The sequence below is a fragment of the Dipteris shenzhenensis genome, chromosome 17 (genome assembly GCF_047967505.1).
Source record: "Dipteris shenzhenensis isolate YYH24624 ecotype China chromosome 17, Dip_SZ_1.0, whole genome shotgun sequence".
NCBI lineage: Eukaryota > Viridiplantae > Streptophyta > Polypodiopsida > Gleicheniales > Dipteridaceae > Dipteris > Dipteris shenzhenensis.
Window position 1 is genome coordinate 27,442,941 of NC_141612.1, and position 24,134 is coordinate 27,467,074.

A 24,134-nucleotide genomic window follows, 5' to 3' on the forward strand; every position below is an offset into this window, starting at 1 on the left:
ATATACGTCTGACAAAATCAACCATCAACGTTCATCTGTCACCCAATAGCATAGCCTCCCTATCAATTCTGAAGCTAAAGCACGTACTTACTTCCATGGTAGAACTCTCCACGGTTGTATGTTGGAAAGTTGGGAGATGCTAGATGATAGGTGTAAGGAGAGGAAGGGGCATGGTGTGTGGGTGTGCCGTGTGCATCTCCAGAGAGCAGATGCGTCATCATGTAGAGACTTTTAACTTAAGAGAATATAACATCAGAAAGATTTAGCCTGCTAACAGCAAATCATATATCATCTTCAGAATGCACTTATTCATAAACATAGCTATTTTCATTCACTGACCCAATCAACATCAGTAAAGATGCTTGGAAGATCCCTCACTTGTTAAATAAGTCCATCAGAAAATGGACGATGTAGAGAAACGTAGTGTCATATTACATCTTGATGTGAAGTAGAGAAAAGTAGTGTCAAAACCATATTACTTGATGTGGAAGTATGAGCAAACTAGAGGTTTCAGGAATAGATAGTATTGGAGTCTACGCTACTGTTTAAGAGCAGGTAAGATGCACATCATTTAATCGATGTACATATACATATGAGAAAACCATCGGACGTATTCAAAGATGATGGTAATCTCTCTCTTTAAGCTGCTTCAAAAGGAATTGCTTGCCTGCTCTAAGGTGGATGCAAGAGCTGCTTGTACAAATTTCTTCAAGATGAAGAGAGGTGGTTGAATGAGTTGCTTTGAAAATTACTTTACTAATAGTGAGTGCTGACATACATATAGAACAGGAGGGGACTTCATGCAGAGGAAGCTCTTGCATCCTCCTACCTCTCTGCCTTGTTTGCAATAAGTTTGAAACCTAATGCATCCTGGATTCCTTTGCTAAATGTTATAAGAGTTGTGGAAATCCAGACTTATCTATGTTTTCTCCTAGACTTTCTCTTCCATGGTTGAAGGACAGAATCAGAGAATTTAGTAGGCAAAACCTGGGATCTTCCTCGCCTCGATCGGACAACTGAGGAGCATCCATACTTCACCTGTTCCACTTCTGAGACATGCAGATTGGAAACATTCTTTTCCTGTGCAGGTTCGTTCTTCTCATCTGGGTGTCCCTTTCTCTTTCTTTTGCAAAAGGGAACCCCCAAAAATATTCCAGGAAGCTCAACTTTCACAACATTTTGCAGTGAATTCCCACCATGTTGCTTCTTGAATGCACTTCTTGCACGCCTAAGGACTTTCTTCTTCACGATTGGAGATCCTCCATGAACCAAGTAAAGTTTCTCAGACCCAAAATTAAGATCAGCTTCAATCACCCTGTCAATAATCATCTCTGAAGGTCCTGGAGCCTCATGGTCTTCCCCTCCAAATATCCCTCCCGATGCCACTTGTATGGCACTCACGAGCAAGTGTAGAGAGCCACAGCCTTCACTCTTGACCTCTGTGAGTTCTGGGTCTGTGTCAAATCCGAGCGTTGAAATGTGTTCTTCCTCCTTGCATTTCTCTAACCCTCCACCCTCGCTCATTGCATCAAGTTCCTGTGATCTGTGACTATTCCTCAAGCTGGGTTCATTTGATGTAGTCCCTGTGGTGTTGATCTCTGCTCCAGATAAATTACATTCTGAGCTACTCAGGAAGCATACCGATGGTGCCGTCAATTGCAGAGAAACACTCTCTCCTCCCTGCTCTTGGGAACGTATCTGTCCATCTTCGTCTGAAAGAATTTTGGTTGTAGAGTTCCGTTGCGGCAATGCCAGGCTCAAGGATCCTGGGATATCTGCCCGCACGCGAGTTGAATGGCGAGATGATTTTTTCAATGCAGATCGGCACCGTATTTTTGCGCTGTGATCTTCGTCTTCTCGATGGCAAAAATTTCCCAATCTGTCGCTATGATCTCTAATATCGCCTCCCTCCTGCGACGAATGCAACCCAAATTTGAAACTATTCTTATGCGATGTGCCATCGTTCAGCTCCATATGCTCGAGGAACCCTGCGGAGAGAGTAGCAGAACGAGGAGAAGGAACTATGCAAGACAGCTCCTCTGGGATCCTCGGTTCTAAAAGCGAACTCGATTTCGAGTTTTGTGGGCTCTTTTTGTCATCAGTGCTTGAATCACAACCTGTTGCAGCAGCACCTAGCGAATGCGGAAGCTTGAGAGACAGGTCCAAACGACCGCGCACTCCATTTGAAGAAGAGCCTGAAACTACCTTTGTGGCGAAATTGTACTCTCTGGGAGACACTTCTTCCTCCGCTTCGATGAGCACACCTCGGGTTTGAGGGTGAATGGAATTTCTTTTCGATTGCTGCAAAGTCGAGTGATGACGCTCCCCGATTTTTTCAGCATGGTGATGAAGGTGATTTGCAAGCTGCGATGCCTCTCCAGCTGATAAGAAACCGTGGGGGACCGATTCCATGTCTTCATCGAAGGCGCTCGATTCTTGCGGCAGTAGAGCTGAACTCTGCCCCTCGAATTCGCAGTCTCCGTCCTCCAATCCTTGTTCTTTCCCTATCTGTTCCATGGCTTTCCTCGACTCTCCCTCGTCCTGCATCTTCAGCTCCCTACAATCAGTCCCGGAAACTGGTAATCGGGGTTCCCAAATAGAAAATCGAGTTCGCTGGAAATCCAATACCTTGTGCGCGCATCTACAAGTCCCTTCCGACGCTTCTGCAAGAGCAACATTCTCCGCTTCGCTTTCCGGAAGAATTTGTGTCCGAAACTTCTCCAGCACCATTGCCTCATAAACTGGCTCTTCCTCGGCAATTCGTAAATCAGTTACGTGCCGGGGCGATTCATACGGCTCCATCGACATTTTGGCTCGCCTCTCTGAATTATGTTACTTCCCAGCGATTGCCTGCTCAACAATTCGGAAAAACGCAGGAAAGTCGAGGCAGCGCGAGATGGATGAGACGAATACGGGCTACAGACGTGGGATAGGAAGTAGGAAAATCACATTTCTGATGCAGATTGTGGAGAAGGAAAGGATGATGGTAGGAGATACTATGGAGGAAATTGAGGAGAAACGAGGGAAAGGAGGGGAAGGCTATGGCGATGGCGAGCTTGAGGTGTGGTGGCTATGGCGATGGCTAGCTCACTTGAGCCAAGTTTACTTAAGAAACTACCCAAAGGAATAGAGTTTCAGAACAAAAAGAGAAGACCACATGGGCACTAGAGAAACACAACCTCGCTCACACTGTGAGTGCGCATGTGCGTGTGCGTGTGCGTGTGGATTGAGAACAAGAAGATTTAGAAACAGATCGTAGAGTGTGAGTACGCATGTGCTTGTGCGTGTGCGTGTGCGTGTGCATGTGGATGTGGATTGAGAACAAGAAGATTTTTAAACAGATCATAGGCAGGACCCTCATAGCATCACGTCGATCCTTGGATCGAATTCAAACACCCAACAACGAGAGAACCTTAGAACTAGTGCATGTGTATGTGTGCATGTGTGTGTAGAGAGAGAGAGAGAGAGAGACCGTATGAGTGTGTGTGCACGTGCGTGTCCATGTGCATATGCATCTGGCAAACAAGATGAATTATATTCATTGGGCATGCCTGAGGGTGAGGCCACATCTTGAAAACAAAGGTTGTGAAGGAGCCAAATCTGAAGGATGTTGTGGAGAAGAAATATAAATCAAATCTGAAGCTGTATGGACTACTTTTGTGAAGCAACAAAAGCGATTGTAACGTTGCGATGATAAATTCTATTTGAGGAGGGAGGAGTTGAAGTAACTAAAGAGATCGAATATACGCTTCTGAAAACATCATCCTAGAAAAGTATGAAAGATCCTCCTATGATCTATCCTGAAAGAAAGGTTGACTTGTTCACATTTGCTAACAAGTCGATCAAAACAATAATAACACAGTGTGCCTTTTGAGCAAACGACGTCTTGTCGTCGATGCTTTCCTCAATACTGGTATATGCACAAACCCTTCAATCGAGACAATCCTGAGGGCATAATATTGGCATGAATTGGAAGTTCCAAGTGAGTCAATTCTGCAATATCTTCTAAAACGCAAGAAGAGCACCAGAACATCAGCCACAACCACGTTAGCCTGAGGCAAGGCATGGACTTCATGTAACTGAAGGCTCTACAGGGTTGTCAACTTGGAGATTTCCTTTGGCAAGGACAAGTGCTGTGTCAAATAGAGTGGATGTTGGGCGAGGAATGGTGCGGCTACTATTGAGAGAAGAGATAGTCAGTGAGCGTGGAGGAGGATTGTAAAGTTGAGCATTTAGAAACAAGAGGAAGGGGAGGGTTGTGGCAGCAACGAGGGCATAAATGCACAAATGAAGAAATGCATAAATCAATGTAGAAATTAGCGGCGGCTGCAAAGACCGAAAACTTGTCTAAACCACAAAAAATACTGACCACAAAGTCAAAAAATCAGAGTTTAAATTTCACTTCTCAGGAACGAACATCTTCAATTAGACCTCCCTTACGACAAGCCAAAAAGAAGAACTTATTAACAGGGGAGTCATCAGATGCCGATCGTGGGGAACTCAACACACCCAACAACAAGAGTCACTCCCATAACCAACAAGGCTACTCACCAAGAGCTGCATAAATGTCGGCCTGGATGAGACTATATACACAAGAGAGAGAGAGAGTGCATCTACATGAGTCTGTGTGGGTGTGTGTGAGTGCACATGCTTGTGTGTAAATCGATTGATGGGATCATACAACTTATATGCTTTGCTCTCATCATTATTGCCAAACATGATGCATTTAGGTAACGTAACATCCAACTTTTGGTAATGATAATCACATATGTGGGCATATGCTATGCATTCGAATATGTGGAGATGCACAATGTGTGGCTTCTCTTCTCTATCTCTATCTCTATATTTCTTATGGAGAACCCTACCACGTGGCGAACAACCTTTCTCACCCTCCACCTGGCAATTGAAGTTCCCTCCACCATCTCCATCGAAGTTCCCTCCACCGTCTTGCTCAAATTTGAAATGACTACCCAAATACGTTGCTCCGCCACGGGAATTTCTCCATCTACCCCTGGATCGTGGAGTCTTCTGCTTGGCTATGCATTGGGATGCTTCGTACTTTGTTCAATTTCCAAATTTTCTTTCGTAGTTGCGTACTCTGTTTAGTTTGGCGTTGGGAAGTAGACCTGCTACATTACGAGCTACGTACTTTGCTTTTTTTGGTGTTGGGAATTGGACCTACTATGTTACGAACGGCGTGCTACTTTAGTCTAAGGTTAGCAATTATCTTAGCCCTGTGAGTCTGTTGATTTGTTTTTGCTTTTGTTTGAGGTGTAAGGTCCTCTGCAAGGTCACAGAGCATGAAGTTACACAACCCAAAAGCCTTCCTTGAACTTTCTCATGGATCTTCTCACTCCCTGTACATAGCTCATGTCTATCATCATCCGAGAGATGCAATCATGTTGCAGATGAAGCTCTGTCAAACCAACTCATCCAACACTTTCTAGCCAAACTTACTTTTGGGGTGTGGATTTATCGATGTAGCATGGATGGATGTGGCAGCAGAGAATGAGAGAGGACAACTTCACAATGAAAGCCTGCTCGGGACCCTTCGACATTGTGGCCTGGCTTTTGTTGTTGGATGTGACTCGATGGAAATTCATGCACAATCACCATACCTCCTTCCGCAGGGTAAGGAAGGAGGCAAAGATGAGCAGCCGCTAGCTTCACATATCACGGGTAGTGGTGGAGTGTTGCAACTAGCTAATGGACGTAATGGAGAAGATGGCGGGGGCTGATGTACAATGACTAGAAGGTTCTTGGCATGATGAAATCCCTGAATGAGGCCTGTTCGGATGATAGTCTATCCTTGAAACACATGGCGCACAACATCAATGACTTGATGATTGAAGAGATAGGCTACAGAGTAGTGGATCGAGAGGGGATCTCCAAAGATTCATGTTCAAAGCGATTACCTGGAGCAAGGCAATGGAGGAGGTTGTGAGCGACTATTTAGCCGAAACTCTGGGACAAGATTACGAGTATTATACAGATCGTTGGACTCTATTCTAGTTATCATTGAAAATTTGTGGTATAGATTATAGCATAAAGATTGTTTTTGTTATCATTTTTGAGCCCTTTCTTTCTTCATATCCCATCTCTTCCATCGCCGTAGTTGTCATTGTCGTCCCATATATTCACTATAAAAAATTCACATTGTGAAGTATATATCCCATATCATAACTATGCCCAATTGAGAGCCCCTAGAAGGCTCCGGTTAATCTCCTATGCTTTCCTTTATGCTTTTGTAGGTGTAATCATCCGTGGGTTCCTTCTTCTTGAGCCCGCTTACTAGACAGCCAATGATTTCTATCAATATGTTGATCACTTCACGGAAATGCGTGATGTTTCTCTCATGTCAGTCGTAGCATTTAGTCGGTCTATTTAAACATCATCAGTATGGTTTGTTTCCAAGCACATGAAAGGCTTAATACAGTTGAGATGCTACACAGTGTGTTTCCATCAGCGCTTTCAAAGCACCTCGAAGACTTATGGCTGATTTGGCAAGACTTTAATGTGCTTCAGCTTGATTTGGACAAGATGGGACAAACACAAACATTTGAATAAACGCCAAACAATGCCAGCAACAAACCACACACATCTACTAAAGCAAGCTATGCAATTCTACAAGTCTGCACCCTCACGTAGCACCATTTTATACTCAGTCACATAGGCATAGAAAGAGGAAGTGAGGAGACTATCAAGAGATGTGTCCATGTCCCATAGTACAGACTTGACACCACCAGAAAAGTATGAAGTGACATAAACATCATCCCAGGAGTATGGATGGTGCAGCAACCCTTTGGTGTGGCTTTCCAACTCCTTCCATGTGCACCTGGCTATCTGAGAAGAAGAGTGACTACATCACATTTGAGGAGACCACAAGATGGTTGCTTGATCGATTGCACCTTTAATCAACCCCATACAACTGGCCAACTATTCCCATCTAATCATCTCTCACCTACAACCCTTTTCTCTTCTCTATCGCTCTAAGACAGCGAGGGAAAGAGAGGGAGACATGGAGCCAAACGCACGGGTCTAAGGCTACATGGAACTCAAAAGAGATCAGGGAAAGTCAATGAGAGGATGCCATCAGTGAGACACATAAAGAGAACGGCCATCGGTTCATGTACTTATTTGATATTTGACTGTTTCTGACTCAAAGGTGTGCAAGATTCCAAGTAGTAGTGTTACAACGATCCAAGATAGAGGGCTATAAGCTAATTATCACCCAGCCATGGATCGAGACAAAGCTAGCTTTCTTTTGCATCTCGTGAGGTCTTCTCTTTGAGACCTCCTTCTTCAAGCTCCATCTAGAATCCTCCCCCTAGCCTAGTGCTTTCCACGTGGCCCTGTACTTGAGTGCCATGTGTCCATATGGACCTCAGAACCTGTATGCCTCTTTAGGCCATACCTTTGCACTCCATTATATTTTCGAGGCCTCTTTAGGCCTTACCTTTGCACTCCATACTATTGCCTAGGCCTACCCTCGACCTCGACCCTCTAAAGTCCCATTGATGCAAGCACTGTCGAGACCTCTTGGTTTCCTACTCCACCATAATGAAGTCATGGCCTATGTACTTATGGTTAATGTAACATTCCCTTCCCTTAAGAATGGTTTACGTCCTATAAAACAAAATTGGGAAACCTTCTATAGAGATTGCTTACCCTTTCCCATGTTGAACTCTCTTTAGGTTTATATTTCTACTAAATCAAACATTCTTGCCATATTGTATGTCGTCTTCTTTTTTCTTGTCTACCTAAAATTCTTTCGGGTTCAAATGGTAAAGTAGAAGGTTCAATGAGTTCAAATAGGACTTCATTTTCAATGAGATTATCATCATCTCCTAACTTTCTTTTTATCCTACTCACATGAAAAATTGGATGTACTCTACATCCCTCTGGTAAGGCTAATTTGTAAGCAAGTTCTCCAATTCTCTTAAGTATTGTGAAAGGTCCACAATACCTAGGAGACAACTTTGGACATTTACCTATCTTTAGGGATTCTGAAGATTCAGGTACCCTAAGATAGACTTTCTCATTTACTTGAAAAACCAACCTTCTACGGTGGGAGTTTTCATAATTTATCGCTCTATCTTGAGTGTTGGCTCTTTCCCATGGCTTCCATTGGAAGAGCAGGGTATTCTCAGTATGTAGGGTTCCAAGGCTTTTTGTCACCTACAGATATATCGGTGTTATCATTTCTAGTATAAGTGTAGCTTAGGACCTCGGGTCGTATTCTAGTGAGAGACGTAGGCTTAAGTGTGGTAAGCAAACATAGTGCAAGCATGTGTGAAAGGAACGCGCATCATCATGGTTAGGGTAATAAAGGCTTTCACCTTCATTGGGGGTTGAAGGGTTTAGGAGGAGTTTAAGGGTTAGAGGGAGGTTCAAGGTTTAGAAGGAGGTACCTGTTAGATATGCTCAATGCCCCACCCTCCTGGTAACCACCCGTGGTCCAAGGTGCTCAAGTTGTAAGGCCCCCATATGAGGAGAAGCCATGTGTGAGCCCAGGACACTGGATGGATCCTGACTTGCATGTCAGATGAGGTTTATCAATGAGACCATTGATGGTAGAAAGGTGATTGTGTGGGAGCCCCTTATTCTTGCTGGGAAATATTCCATGAATATTCCATGGATGACTAGTCGGTATAGGGAATATTCCATGGATTCCACCGACTAGGTTGACTAGTCGGTTCCAATGAGTAGGTTGACTAGTCGGTTGGTCGGTTCCACTGACTACGTTGATCTGACTACCGCCCTCATAGCTATAAAGAGGCGACCTCCCTAGTCCATTGTACTAGATCAGATCTTCTAGTAGAGATCTTCCAGCTAGTAGCTCTTCACCTAGTATCTGTCTAGATCGCCATCTAAGCTCCACTGTGGGAGCGCACGGGTGGACGGAGCCATCATCTGTACTACATCAGTATTGAAGGAAAATTTTGTTCATGTCTAGTTTGCTGTGTACTCTCTATTCTTTGTCCAATTTCTATTCTCGTGCGTCGTGTAATTTAACATGGTATCAGAGCCCAGGCGGCTCTAAGGATCGAAGAATAGAAGAGAGGCGAGGGCTTCAACAGCATACGGAGTGATGGCATTAGGAAGCGGCTCAATAGCAAGTGGCTCGAGTTCAGCAGCTACTGCTGCATCAATAATCTAGGCATTGAGGATTCGCCCACCAGCCTTCACTAAAGGCAAGCTAGATGGTACGAACTACACTCTGTGGAAGTTTAAAATTACTACTATTCTGGATTCATATGAGCTTCTGGAGACAATACTGGGGACTGACCCACCAGAACCACAAGGAACCCCTGACCCAGTAAATCTGGGGAGTATGATACCTCCTAATGCTGACCTTCTACGAGCTTGGAAACGTAGGAATGCAGCTGCTCTGTGTGCCCTAGTTACACAAGTACTACTGATAGTGTTTCAACATACATCTAAGGCAACTGTGGCCTGGAACATATTGAAGAGTCAGTATGAGACGCGAAATCAGACAAGGATCCAGAACCTGGAGAATCAGCTCGCAGCTGAGAAGTTTAATGAAGGAGAGAGTGGAGGCGTTCATAACCCGAATCAAAAATCTGTGTGACCAGATGGCCGGTGATGGAATACAAAAGACTAGCAAAGAGCTAGCTCGGCGGTGTCTCCGAATATGTCCACCAAGGTTTGATGGATTGGTAACAGTGCTTAACACTCAAGTGAGACCCAAACCATTGTCATTTGAGGAGTTCTGTGCTTTACTTATAGAGGAGGAATTGAGGCTTAAAGCTCGAGACACAGGCGGCAATGGGGATGCTGCATTCTCTGCCACTACGAAAGGCAAAGGTGGTTCCTCCACCAAAGGTGAGTCCTCTACTAGTGGTGACAAAAAGAAGAAGGGCGGTAAGAAGAAGTTTCAGGGAGAATGCTTCTACTGCAAGAAGAAGTGCCATGTGATTGCAGATTGCTGGGTCAAGAAAGCAAATGAAAAGAATGGTACCCTGAAGAAGATAGATAAGGGGAGATGTTAAGAAACTATCTAATGTGCTGTATGTTCCACAAATCAAGAGAAATTTGCTATCAGTCGCTTCCATAACTGACCTTGACCATGAGGTGAGGTTCAACAAGATAGGAGCAAAAATTTTGGATAGTGCTGGCAATCTTGTTGGCACAGGAGTAAGGAGGAACAACTTGTATGAGCTAAGTGCTCTTACAGCCACCATTGAAGTGGGCACAAGCAGACTTTGGCATGAAAGATTCGGCCACATTGGATTTGCAGTGTTGAAGGAGATGCAGAAGCAAGGTATGGTTGCTCACTTACCTGCAGTAGTAGGAATCAAAGAATCATGTGAAGCTTGCATGATGGGCAAGCAATAGAGAAAGGAATTCCCACAAGAAAGCAAAAGTAGAGCAAACGCTCCTCTAGAGTTGGTGCATGTTGACTTGTGTGGTAAGATACCTACACAGGCCTTGGGGGGATCTTCCTATTTTTTATTGATTGTCGACGACTATAGTAGGAAGATGTGGGTGTACTTTCTTCACGAAAAGGCTCAAGCTTTTGGTAAATTGAAAGAATGGCTACAACTTGTTGAAAATGAAACAGGGAGAAAAGTGAAGAAAATCAGATCAGATGGTGGTGGTGAGTTTGTATAGAGTTTGGAGATTTTTGCAAGAGCAAAGGGATCAAGTGACAAAATGATGACACCACACACGCCTCAACAAAATTCGGTTGTTGAACACCGAATGCAGACCACCGTGGAGATGGGGAGGTGTATGTTGAAAAGTGCTGGACTGCCAAACCACTTTTGGACTGAGGTTGTCAATACTGTAGTTTACATCCTTAATCGCTAGCTATATAAAGGCACTCAAAGGTAAAACACCACATGAGGCTTACAGTGGTAAGAAGCCATCTGTCTCCCATTTTGAATGCTATATGCGCATGTACCAGACAAAGAGAGAAACAAACTAAAACCAAAAAACATCAAATGTATCTTCTTAGGCTATTGTGATGAGAAGAAGGCCTGTAAGTTGTATGACTTAGAGGCAAAGAAGATCATAGCAAGCCGCGATGTGGTGTTCAGGGAGCAGCCACATGCAGTGGAGGCAGAGAAGATCTCTTCCACTTTATCATCAAGCGAAGAGGTAATTCACTATGGACCTGTCCCAGGAGCTATAAAGGAGGAGGAAATATTAGATGATGAAGGTATAAGTCACCAACACGTTGTTACACCACCGAAAAAACCATTGCCGTGAAGGGTAAGGTAGCTCTATGACCATGATAACCAGATGCCTATGTCTGTTGAGCAGCATGTTGATGGACCAAGGTGGTCTCAGAGAATCAAGGAGCAAAGGAGGGCTTCTGCTCACATAGTCAATATGGCCTTGATGGCTGAGATTATTGCAGAAGTTAAGGAGCCTGCGAGTTTGGAGGAAGCACTTGTAGACCGAGATTGGAAAAACGCTATGCAAGTAGAATATGACAGCATCATGAAGAATGAAACTTGGGAGCTAGTAGATCGACCACCTAACAGAAGGGTTATTGGCACCAAGTGGGTTTGGAAGGTAAAGTACAAGGCCGATGGGACTTTGGAAAAGTACAAAGCCAGATTGGTTGCACAAGGATTTTTGCAGGTTGAAGGGTTTGATTTTCAGGAATCTTTTGCTCCGACTACCAAAATAACCACTATTTGCACAGGTATATCAGTGGCTGCTCATAAAAAGTGGCCAATTTATCAAATGGATGTTATATCAGCATTTTTGAATGGTGACCTCAAGGAGACGGTGTACATGGCTCAGCCACCAGGGTTTGAGGCCCCCCATTCTGAGAACAAGGTATCTAAGTTGAAGAAGGCTCTGTATGAGCTGACACAAGCCCCAAGAGCATGGTACCAATGGATAGACAAATTCTTTCATAAATTAAACTTTAAAAGATGTGCCTCAGATGCTAACTTGTATGTGTATAGGAAAGGTGGAAAATCTGCTATTATTGTTCTATATGTGGATGATCTCCTTATTATAGGTGACTATGAAGACATGATCCAACAGACTAGAAAGGCATTGAGCACAGAGTTTGAGATGATAGACTTAGGCTTGATGCACTACTTTTTGAGGATTGAAGTTTGGCAAGAGCCAGGCAAGATCTTCATCTCTCAGTAGAAATATGTTCACACATGCCTTGCATGCATGGATGTCACATCAAATCCGCTATCGAGGTATTGATTATATGGTATGTTGATTTGCCCTGTTAATTACCATGATCGAGGTAATTGACTATGATAAGCCATTGTCATGTAACCATGGGGATGCTCACACGTGTCCGGAGTTTAGTCCAAAACTAGGATCGAGGTGGCAATTGCAAGTTCTTGAAGGCATTTGGTAAGTCTGAGTGCAAGGAGATAGCTACACCTATGGAGGTAAATACGAGGCTGTCTATGGAGGATGCCTCACCACCAGCAGACATTGGGAGGTACAGGAATTTGGTCGGCAGTCTCATCTATATGTGCAACACCAGACCGGACATCAGTTTTGCTGTTGGCATTTTGAGCAGGTTCTCCAATAAGCCCCGGGAGAATCATTGGAATGCAGGGATGCGGGTGCTCAGGTATGTGAAGGGCACTCTTGATTATGGCATCAAACGAATGCGACAGTCGACCAGTGCCTTTGCCTCCTTCAATGAAAGTTCAAGGGCAACAGAATCTAAAGTTCCCAAATGGAATCTCATAAGATTCCAATGATGCATGAATCACCACGTGTCCCCTTATCCTCAAGATTTGTCTCTCTCTAACCCACCATCTGCCATGTGGCAGATAAGGTTGGGTCTCAGTAGCCCCGTGAGGCTACCACATCATCAACCTCATCAACTAGTTGCCATCGATTGCCACATCACCTGATTTGCCACATCAGCATCCATGGTGGCATGCCACATCATCATCTTGACCTCAGTTGCCACATCATTCATTGACCAAGTCAAAGTTCCATGTCATTTAGGTTGACCATTTAACTACCACATCAGCATCTCAGTCAACAGTGCCACATCATCACTGCCACGTTGCATTAGCCCCTGCAGGCATAATCCTCTGTCAGGCACACTGTGTACACACTGCATGTGACCACTCATGCCACCTCAGCACAGGGCTCCACAGGCACAATCCCTGCTAGGCACAGTCACTACATGTGACCCCTTGACTACCACATCATCATTGAGCACATTTGCACTCCTTTTGCCCCTCCACTTAGATCAAGTCGTATCTCTTGATCCAGGAAGAATTTGAGGGCACTCCAAAAAGGAAAGTGGCTCATTTTTTTGTGCTCTATGCACTCCTCACATCATGCTCACATTTTGGTGAAAGTATCACTTAGTTTTGAGCCTTGCCGGCAAATCCACTTCCTACATGCACATTCACCTCTACATCGACACATCTGACCTAGCACTTAAAAAGAACAAAAGAAAAGAAATTATTTGATGTTCTTTCTAGTTGGTATAGATCTAGATTAGAGTAGACTAGATCTCTATAGAGGGGACGCTTTGAATCTCCCCAAGTTGCCAATCTAAGTCATGCTCGAAATTCCCGACAAGTACCTACTTGGAGTCCATACACTCACATACGGTTTCACATCATCACATTACTTGAAACCTGACGTTCATCAGTTCAGTGAGCAGACTTCAGAGTGTTCAGAGGCATTGCCGATTTTTCAGTGGGTAGATAGCACATGATTTGATTTCACACACACATGCCATCATTGTGAAGCCTATTCAGCTATTTTCACAACATTGTTCACATCATTTCAACCTTGCAAAGCCCCTTGGCTATTCCCGGCATCATTTTCCATAAGCCTTGTAACACAAATTGGATTTTATATATTGCAGTTCTATCTTCATTGACAGTTCAGATTTCGCTTGGCACAGTCAGTGTTTTGCAGTTGATTCAGACTGTGATTTTCATGACACTTTGAGTACATTTCTTGCGCCATGTCTACGACTAGCAACCTCAATCTGGAGGCATCTGCTAAGCTAGACAACTCCAATTACGGCACATGGAAATACCCAATGGAGACCATTCTTATACTTTAGGACAAATGGGAAAATGTCGATGGGTCTACACCTAGACCATTGGATGATCTAGCCACCAGTAGCTCTACTCCAACTGTTGTCACAGCACCAGCAGCGAGATCTATAGCTACACAAACATTTTTTGCACCTGTAGCACATCCTGCCATTGCCCAAGCTCAGGCATAATGGGATAAGAAAGACAAGTACGCATATCATCTGATCAAGCAAAATGTGCAAGATGCCATGCTAGGATAGCTCAACACAATCAAGACATCAAAAGAAGCATGGGATATGTTCGTAGCTCTCTACGAGTCCAAGAACACTTCCAGGATTCTCACACTGAGAAACGAGATCAACTAGAGTTTTTGCAACAGTAGCGAAATCGGTCATGCTTATGTACTATGGATAAAATACTACAACAATCAACTCGCAGCAGCAGGAGAGACTATGAATCCAGTAGAAATGGTTCAAGTCATCCTTAATGGACTAGGAGAGGGATACGAGAACCTAGTCCAGAGTATTGCCATCCAATGGCAAATTTTGACACTGGAAGAACTTCAATCAGTCCTACTTGGTGAAGAACTTAGGAGGCAAGCAATTCAAGCACAAAAAGCTCATTTTAATGATTAGGCATTCAGAACTTAAGACAGAAGCAGAGGCAAAGGAAGAGGCAGAGGTAGATCATTCCAGAGAAGTGGTAATTATCAACAATAACAACGCCATCATCAGCAAAGTCAGCATTAGCATCAGCATCATCCTCAGCAACATCAGAATCAACAAGAGGAAATCATTCCAATTGAGGAAGATTCCAAGGATGAGGGAATGCATCCACCAATGTGTCAAACATTCAGTGCAACTACTGTCACAGGTTTGGACACAGGTTTGGACACTATGAAAGAGATTGCCACAAGAAGCAGTACGACCAAGGCGATCAATCTAGCAATAATGGAGGGAATTTTCATGGTAGAGGAAATCATTGTGGTGGACATTCTAGTCATAGTCATTTTGCAAATAAACATGAGAATATGTTTCTTGCAAGCGAGGAAATGCAACAAACTTATATTGTGTACCTAGACACTGATTTCAATACAAAAGAGGATTTCAGCTATCAAGTCAACCAAGCAGAATAGGATCCTTGGTATATCGACAACGTGCATCATCTCACATGACAAAATCATCAGGAATGGTCCAAAACATTAGAAGGTCAAAAAAATGTCATCTACATAGCAGATAATACAAAAGGATTGGTGAAAGATGTACTCTATGTTTCGAAGCTCAGCAGTAGGTCAAATGATGGAACACAACTATTGAGTCATCTTCAATGGAGATGAATGCACTATCAGAGATAAATCCAAAAGATGTCAGTTAGTAGCAAAAGGTGTCCAGGAAGGATGCTTGTACAAAATGCTAGCTACAATACCATATAAGCATGCCATGTCAGCTCAACTGCAATAGATGCCACTATCTACAAAATGGCACAAGAGATATCGCCATGTCAATTTCAAGTACTTGTTAGATCTCAGGAATCAAAATATGGCAATTGGGATTCCAAAACTACAGTTTCTTGGAAAGGTTTGGAAAGCATGCTGCTTCGGCAAGTGAACCAACTTTGGTAGAAGTACCTCTCGTGCATGAGGTATTCTTGATTTGATACATACAGATGTATGGGGTTATGCCCAGACCTGCAGCACTAATGGTTCACTTTACTACTTGACTTTTATCAACGACTACAGCAGATATTGTTGGGTCTACTTTTTGAAAGAGGAATATGAAGTGTTTTGCAGATTTCAAGAATTCAAAGCCATGGTAGAAAACCAGATAGGCAGAAAGATCAAAGTCATGAGATCAGATAGAGGAGGTGAATACATGTCTTCAGCATTCACGAACTTTTACAAAAGTCATGGCATATGAAGACAATTCACTTGTGCAGATACTCCTCACTAGAATGCAAGAGTTGAAAGGAAGAATGGGACTTTAGCAGATAGTGTTAGAGTAATGCTTAGTGAGAAGCATCTTCTAAATCAGTATTGGGCAGAAGCAATAGCCATTGCAAACTATTTGCTTAATTGACTTCCTATCGAACCGATACAGGGTATGACACCTCATGAAGCATTCATTGGACATAAGCCACGCATTGGGCATCTCTGCATATTTTGTTGCATAGCATATGCCCACATACATGATGATCATTGCAAGAAATTGGATGCGAAGTCACGCAAATGCATCATAGTTGGCTATAGTGAAGAAAGCAAAGCGTACAAGTTGTATGATCCGATCAACCACAAGGTCATTATCTCCAGAGATGTAATCTTTGATGAGGAATCACAATGGAAAACCTCAAACACACGAGTTAGAAGCATCGACTTCACAATCATCTATAGAACAGGTTGATGAAGAAGAGCAAGAATTGCCGGTAACACCCCAAGCAGAGTCACAACAGCTCACACGGTCTACTAGGGAAAGCAGACCTTTGGCCAGATTGACATATGCTCAGAAAGGCAAAGCAATTCAGGTTGAAACCACCGACTATGCTCTTATGACTACCATCATGGCCACAGAAGAGCCAGTGTACTTCGAAGATGCAATAGATAAGCGAAAATGGCAAACTGCTATGAATGAAGAAATGGATGCTTTGTATAAGAATGATAGTTGGGAATTATGCGACCTTTCACTAGGAAAGGAGACCATAGCAAACAAATGGGTATACAAAGTGAAGTACAATCTAGATGGAAGTATTCAAAGATATAAAGCCAGAATAATTGCAAAAGGATTTGCACAGCAATATGGTCAAGACTATCATGAGACTTATGCTCCAGTAGCAAAAAAGAATTCCATACGGTTCTTGATATCACTAGCGACACTTAGCAGATGGAATGTGTATCAGCTCAATGTCAAGAATGCATTTCTCAATGGTTACCTAGATGAGGAAGTCTACATGCAATAACTAGTAGGTATGTTGATCCAGGAAAAGAGAATAAGGTTTGCCATCTTAAGAAAAGTCTCTACAACTTAAAGCAAGCACCCAAAAGTTGGTACAGCAGAATCGACAAGTATTTTGCTGATCTGGGATACATGAAGATTAATGCAAATCATACTCTCTACTACAAAGTTCAAGGGGAAGACATTACTATTGCACTTTTGTACGTAGATGATCTGATTGTGACAAGAAGTAAGGATAACTTCATCAAAAATCTAACACAAGACTTATCTACAAAGTTTGACATGAAAGATCTTGGACTTATGCACTATTGTCTTGGAATTAAGTTCTGGAGAGATTCAAAGAGCACATTCATGAGTCAGCTCAAGTATGTTGACAGTCTCCTGAAGAAGTTTCATATGGCAGATTGCAAGATTGCAGCTACTCCATGGAACACTGTTTGAAACTTACAAAAGATTCAAAAAAGGCTACACTCAATTACAGGTACTACAAGTAGCTCATCAAATCTCTTATATACTTGACTATCACTCGGCCATATATTTGTTATGTAGTAAGTTCACTGGCACATTTAGTTCACTGGCACATTTTATGGCAAATCCAAAATAGTCTCATTGGAATGAAGCCAAAAGAGGCTTGAGATACATCAGAGGTACAAGACAGTTTGGAATAGAATACAGAGTAAGTCATCCATGATTGCATGGATACTGTGACAGTGACTATGTCAGAGATCATGAGACCAGGAGATCGACAGAGGGATATGCATTTTTTCTTGGTCAAGGTGCTATATCATGGTTGTCAAACAAACAACCAATTGTTTCTTTGTCTTTGACTGAAGCAGAATATAGGGCACTCACTAAAGGTGCATGTGAGGCTATATGGCTCAGAAGACTATTGTCAGAAACAGATTACTTTGATGAGTCAAAGCCAAGAACAATATATTGTGATAATCAATCAACTCAAGAATTGGCCAAGAATCCAGTATATCACTCCAGGACAAAGCACATTGATGTCAGAGAGCACTTCATCAAAGAAAGAGTGTTACTTGGTAACATCACACTACATCATTGTGATAGCAAAGCGAATGTTGCAGACATCTTTACCAAACCACTCGGTAAAGAGCTTTTCGAGAAACACCGACTAGCTCTTGGTTTGATGCAGAGGAAGGACACTCACATTAAAGGGCTGTGATGGAATGTAATGCTTAGTCCTTCTTCAGTTCTCCAGAATCACCATCTTGAGGGAAGGCCTACATCATGATGTTGATCTTGAGGGAAGGTGTTGAGAGTTCATGCTCGACATCATGTGATCATATGTGCATAGCACCATCATGTGATCATATGTGCATAACATTAACCCAATAGAGTGCTATAAAGGAAAGGGTTAGATGCCCTAACCCTAACCCTAAATGGGTTTGTATATATTCTACATTTTCAACTAAATCTAGTTTATAGTTAGTCATTTGTGGTGTGCTCTCTGGCTATGCCCTCTCTCCTCATCTCCACTCTTCTCCTCTCCCGTCTTTATATTTTGTCACCCTTTGTGACTCATGTAGTGGCATGGCATTGATGGGCAGTGTTGGTGCTGATGTAGGCTCTCAGGCTCCAACTGCTATTGTTGTTGGAGATATATTGGTTGCAGTTGTGCGCCAAGCTATAGCATCTTGTGGGGCAATTCCTCAATCCGACCTCCAGAATAGGTATTTCTTTGGAGGTATCCGCATTTGCCAATGTGATAGTTTGCCGCACTTAACCCCTAGGATTGTGGATAGGAATTGTGTTGCTTCCTTGAGGCGAGGGTCAATTATGGTGCGAAGTAATATCCCATCCCTATGGAACTTTGTGCCCTTGGTGAGGAGAGGCTATACTTCAAGAAATTTAGCATCGACAAGACTTGTAGGGTATTTTGCATCTTGTGTTGGGAGTGAGAAGGCCCTTTGAATGATTGTATTGTCGAGGATAATGTTGAGTAGGCTCTGATGTACACTGATGGTGCCATATTTGCAAACTTGTGCATCGCTGGAGTGGTAAGAATGGAGCAAAAGTCCCTGATGTATGTGGTCATTGTAGGACTGTCCTCCTGCAAGGATTTTAGGCTCTCATACAAACTGCCCAAACCCCTTTGCTCTAAGAAAGATGTTGCATTGGAAAGAGCATAAGTCGATGTGGGTGGCCATACAAGTTCCAAGGACTAGGCCCTGGTCAATGGTTGTGTAGGTCGAAGGTGACTAGGGCGGCATTTCTTCTTCTTGGGTTTCCATGTCATGCACAAAATCCTCCTCAGAGTTATCGCTTTGAACCAAAAATTCATATGGTTGCCGGCCACAAACTTTGGAGGGGGTCTCATGGTGGCTGAGTCGATGGGCTCTTTCTTCGCATCCTCTTTAGTGGCAGCATTGTTTTTGAACCTGCATCCATGTTCATATGGTGTACCATTGATCATTAGATTAGTTGGCATGCATGTATGACATTTGTGTGTGTTTTGTGAGAGATCTTATTTTTACACATGCTTTGAGAGTGTGGAATGAAAATGTGTGGCACAATGATTCATGCAATCGACTATGTATCTAAGTGAAAGTGTGTGAGTGCATGTGACCTAGTAACTAGGTAGGGACTAACTATATGCTTTTTTGTTGTTGTTGTTAGGATTCCATAGAGAAGCTAGGACTCAGGCATCACTTTTGAGCCCTAGGTTGAAATCAGTTGATGCTATCTATATGTGCGAAGATGTACATATGCTAGTGAGTGCTCCTGATACAATCTAATCCTAACTAAGGAAGACTTGGGTTTCCCAAATCTTCATTTTTGTCAGGGATGGATTGCATGTTGAAGTAGTAGCGCTTCAGTTGGCTCCCGTTTATGGTTGTGTTGAATTGGACTCCATCCAATGTTTCTAGCAGCATGCTCTGATGGGATTCATTTTTCTTACTCGGTAGGGTCCTTGACCTAGATACTTGAGTTTTCCCTTCTGTACTTTGGGACCACAGCTTCAAGGCCATACACCAATTGAAAAGGTGTATTCCTTGTACTAACCTTGAGTGTGGTTCAGTATGCCCATAAGGCTGCATCTAGTTTCTTTGCACAATCAGAATGTTGTGGTTCGGCTACCTTAGTAATGAACAACAATGTTAGCATAGTCTTGGATAATCTCTTATAAAACCTAGACAAACCTAAGAATGCCTGCAATTCTTTTAGGTTTGTAGGATGTGGCCATTCCCTTACCTTCTCGAGATCCATATAGATCCCTTCCCAAAAAATCCATCACTTAAGTTATAACCTTAGACCCATCCCTGACCCATTAGCTTGAATCCCAAACCCTTAACCCTAGACTCAACCTCATAGTTTTGTCACCTCGGACCCATCCCTAACCCATCACCTTGAATCCCAAACCCTTAACCCTAGACTCAATCTCAAAATTTAGTCACCTTGAACCCATAACTACAATACTTTGATCTTGGAATTACTCACCTAAGACCTTGAAGTCTGAATTGTATCACTTCAAACCCACAACCCTATTTCCTAAGCCTTGGAATCTTTCATTCTAGACCCACCACCTTGGACCCATAACCCTAACCCCTAACCCTAGAATCTCTAACCTCAGACCCTAGATTTGTAACCCCAAACCCTTGCCTTAGACTTGGAACCTAAACCTTTGAACCATAACCCATAACCTTGAACACAATCTTACAACCTTGAACCCTAGAATCCATTATTCTAGATCTTGGACTTTGAACACTTGATCTCAAAATTCTTAACCTAGAATCCATCATCTTTGACCTCAAATCATTGAACCTAAAGTCCTTCACCACATACCCTTCACCCCAGATATGTAACCTCAAACCTTGAACCTTGGAATACCTCAGCTTGAACCTGTTATCTTGGGCCTATCACCTTGAATTTGAACCTTAGAACCCATCAACTCGGACCCTAAACCTTTCACCTTGGACTCCAATATCATAACATTGGACCTCAAAATCCATAATCTCAAACCCATCACCCTAAACCTATAACTCAATAATATTTTCCTTCCAAGTTGACCCTCATGTTGGAACAAAGGTAAACTTGAGAGATGATGAGGAAAAGGAAAAACCTGTTTCTTTAGCTCCTCCCAATGACCACCTACTTGTTTTTCCTTGTCATCTCCTTCTTCACCATCAATACCAGTAGGTGTCATCCCTAGTCCAGCAATGTCTCTTGAGTCCTCAAGTATAAACCTCATATCTATCTGCATAGGTATGGCAACTGGCTTGCAAACTCAAAAGAAAACCTCTAGAGAAACTTCTATTTATAGTTTTTCTGCATCATGACAATACTATCTTGTCAATATGGAAACTATATGCCCAAATAGAAATGCAAGTGGCTCAAATCACTCATGTCAAATGAGGAATGTAATTTAGACTTAAAGGCTACAAATTCCTACTCATGGGGTCCTATGACTAGCATGTAATCAATGTAAAGTATGATGAATAAAAATGTCAGCTCTAGTCTTTTTTACATAGAGGGTAAATTTAGTTGGACTACTTTAGAAGTCATGTTCAAGAAGATGAATGTGTATCCTCTCATACCATGCTCTAGATGCCTACTTAAATTTGTATAGAGCTTTCTTTAGCCAGCACACCTTATGTTCTTGATCTTTTTGCACAAAATGCTGAGATATTTATATGTCCTCTTGCACATTTCTATGTAAGAAAGTAGTGTTTATGTCCAAGTGATGTACATTCTAGCCATGATGAGCTACCATAGAAATCATGCATCTAATAGTAGTAATCCTAGAAATGGGAGAAAATGTCTCCTCAAAGTTAGTACCCTTATGTTGTGCATAACCCTTTACAACAAACCTTTCCATCAACTTCCTATTTTAGCTTGTAAATCCGCTCAGTGCTAATTTCCTTCTTCCCATAAGGCAAATCTATCACATAAACTATATCATTATGCATGATGGAATCATATTAATTTTGCATAGTAGCCATCTTCAAAGGAGAGTGGCTCCTTTAATGATGGCTACGATGCAAAGTGGCTCCTCACTATATGTGCTCTCAAAAACATAATTAGTAAGTAATGTAGATACATGACAAGATATTGAGCATGTCCTATAATGTGATGGATTAAGCATCACACTATCACATATTCGATAGCCATTTGGGCATTTGTTTAGATGTTTTAGTTGATGTTGTTTCCTCATATATAACATCCTCAACAGAATCCTCTTTGATCTATGGGCATATTGGCTTGAAGGTTTTTTGTCAAAATAGGCTACTGTCCTATTGTTATGGGATTCATTTTATTACCTTGATGTGTCTCTAAAATATATAAATCTAGCTAACTCATATTGTACAAGGGCATGAAGGAATTAAACACACCTTGTGTGTAGATTTTTGTGCAATATAGCAAGGCTAAAATAAGTTCTTCACAGTGACAACAACTCTACCTACTATAATCCACGTGATGGCTAGATGGTAGAGCTTGTACTCTTTGCTTTCTAAACTATAACTCATAAAAATGCATTTTTTATCTTGATCTAGCACTAGACATATGCCAAGCATATCAACATTCAAAAGTGAGTGACTCAAGGCTTCTTGCCATACTAAGATTCATATTGAGTTATTCTTTGTAAGGATTTATGGAGCATCTATTCAACACTTGTGCTACACATATGATGGCCTCCAACCATAGCTTATTGGGAAAACCTTGATGCATCAACATGCATCTTGCTATCTCCATAGAGAGATCTATTTTTCCTCTTAGCAAGCACACCATTTTACTGAGGTTTTTAGGGCATAATACTTTGATGAATAATGCCTTTGTCTACCATATAATCATGAAACTCATTTGATGTATACTGTCCCCCTGATTTGTATAAAGAGTACCATTTTGCAACCTAACAGATGTTTAGACATTGAAATAAGATGCCAATCGTACATAAATATACCAAATTTTCTTTCGTTGGATATATTTATGTGAATCTAGATCATCATCAATAAAAATCACAAAGTATTTGCCAATCGAGGGTGCCTATTGAGGACCACATAGATCATTGTGAATGAGCTATAATTTTCTTATAGCTCCAATTGATCTACAATGGTGTCTGCATAGGACCACATAGATCATTGTGAATGAGCTATACTTTTCTTATAGCTCGAATCGATCATTAAGAATGAGCTATAATTTTCTTATAGCTCCAATCGGTCTAGCTTTGGGAATTTAGTGTGATGCATCCCTTGCAAACATGATGAGAAGACCATGTATTTGTGGCATCTTAGATACCACATCATGACTATGAAAACATAGCAAGCTATGAAGCTTACATGGACAAATTGATCATGCTAAAGATACACATTTATTCCATTTATAAAGTACGAGCAATTGACAAAGAACCATGATTGTGCATTCTTTCATAGTGATCCATCCTATATATAGTCAACAGCATAATGTACATGAAGTGAAAATGATGTCCCCATCCCTAATGTCATGAACCATGCATTTGTAAACTTAATATATAGGCCATGATCTAATATAGCTAAAGTGGCTAATGTCATGAACTATGCATATATCATCAATAAAATTAACAAGTAGACCTGTCCTAGAAAAGGTTAAGACTAGGAGGAGGTTACTCTTAGTTCTAGGTACCCATAAGGCATCAAAGAGTGTAAGTATCCCACCATTAGTTATAATGAGCAACACTTTTTCAACTACTTTCACTAGATATCATGAGTTGTTTGCACTGAGACTATACCTTCATGAGTTGCATTCCTAAGAGAGGTAAACATACTATTCTATAGAGTAATGTGCTTGCTAGCACCACAATCAAAATACGAATCATTGGCATTTGATACTGAAGAAATGTATGGTGAGACTATACCTTCATGAGTTGTATTCCTAAGGGAGGTAAACATACTATTCTATAGAGTAATGTGCTTGCTAGCACCACAATCAAAATACCAATCATTGGCATTTGATACTGAAGAAATGTATGGTGAAAATAAGGATTATAGCTACACACCACTAAGAATGTTCAATCCTCATCATAATATGTGTACAATTTGTAAATTCCTTCTTCTCCCCCTAGATGCATTAGTGTCAATCATCACTACTAGACCTATATTTTTCTTCTTTTCCTTCTCAGCCCACTTCTTGCACTCATGGATGTACTTGGCTGACCTTCTTGCAA

The 24,134-nt window shown here is 42.0% G+C and overlaps 1 protein-coding gene across 2 annotated transcripts; it reads right to left on the reverse strand.

Annotated features, from left to right (window-relative positions):
- Nucleotides 1-367: 367 nt before the first annotated feature.
- On the reverse strand, nt 368-3,112 carry LOC147891921 (uncharacterized). 2 transcript variants are annotated; one of them, XM_087387831.1, is made up of 2 exons: nt 2,629-3,112; nt 368-2,541 (listed from the first exon to the last, which is right to left on the reverse strand). In XM_087387831.1, the coding sequence occupies exons 1-2, from the start codon at nt 2,806-2,808 to the stop codon at nt 916-918; spliced, it is 1,806 nt and encodes a 601-aa protein (XP_087243957.1). In that variant the 5' UTR covers nt 2,809-3,112; the 3' UTR covers nt 368-915. The 2 variants fall into 2 exon arrangements, with proteins under 2 accessions (XP_087243957.1, XP_087243956.1); XM_087387830.1 differs by having other exon boundaries at nt 368-2,547.
- Between the last annotated feature and the right edge of the window lie 21,022 nt (nt 3,113-24,134).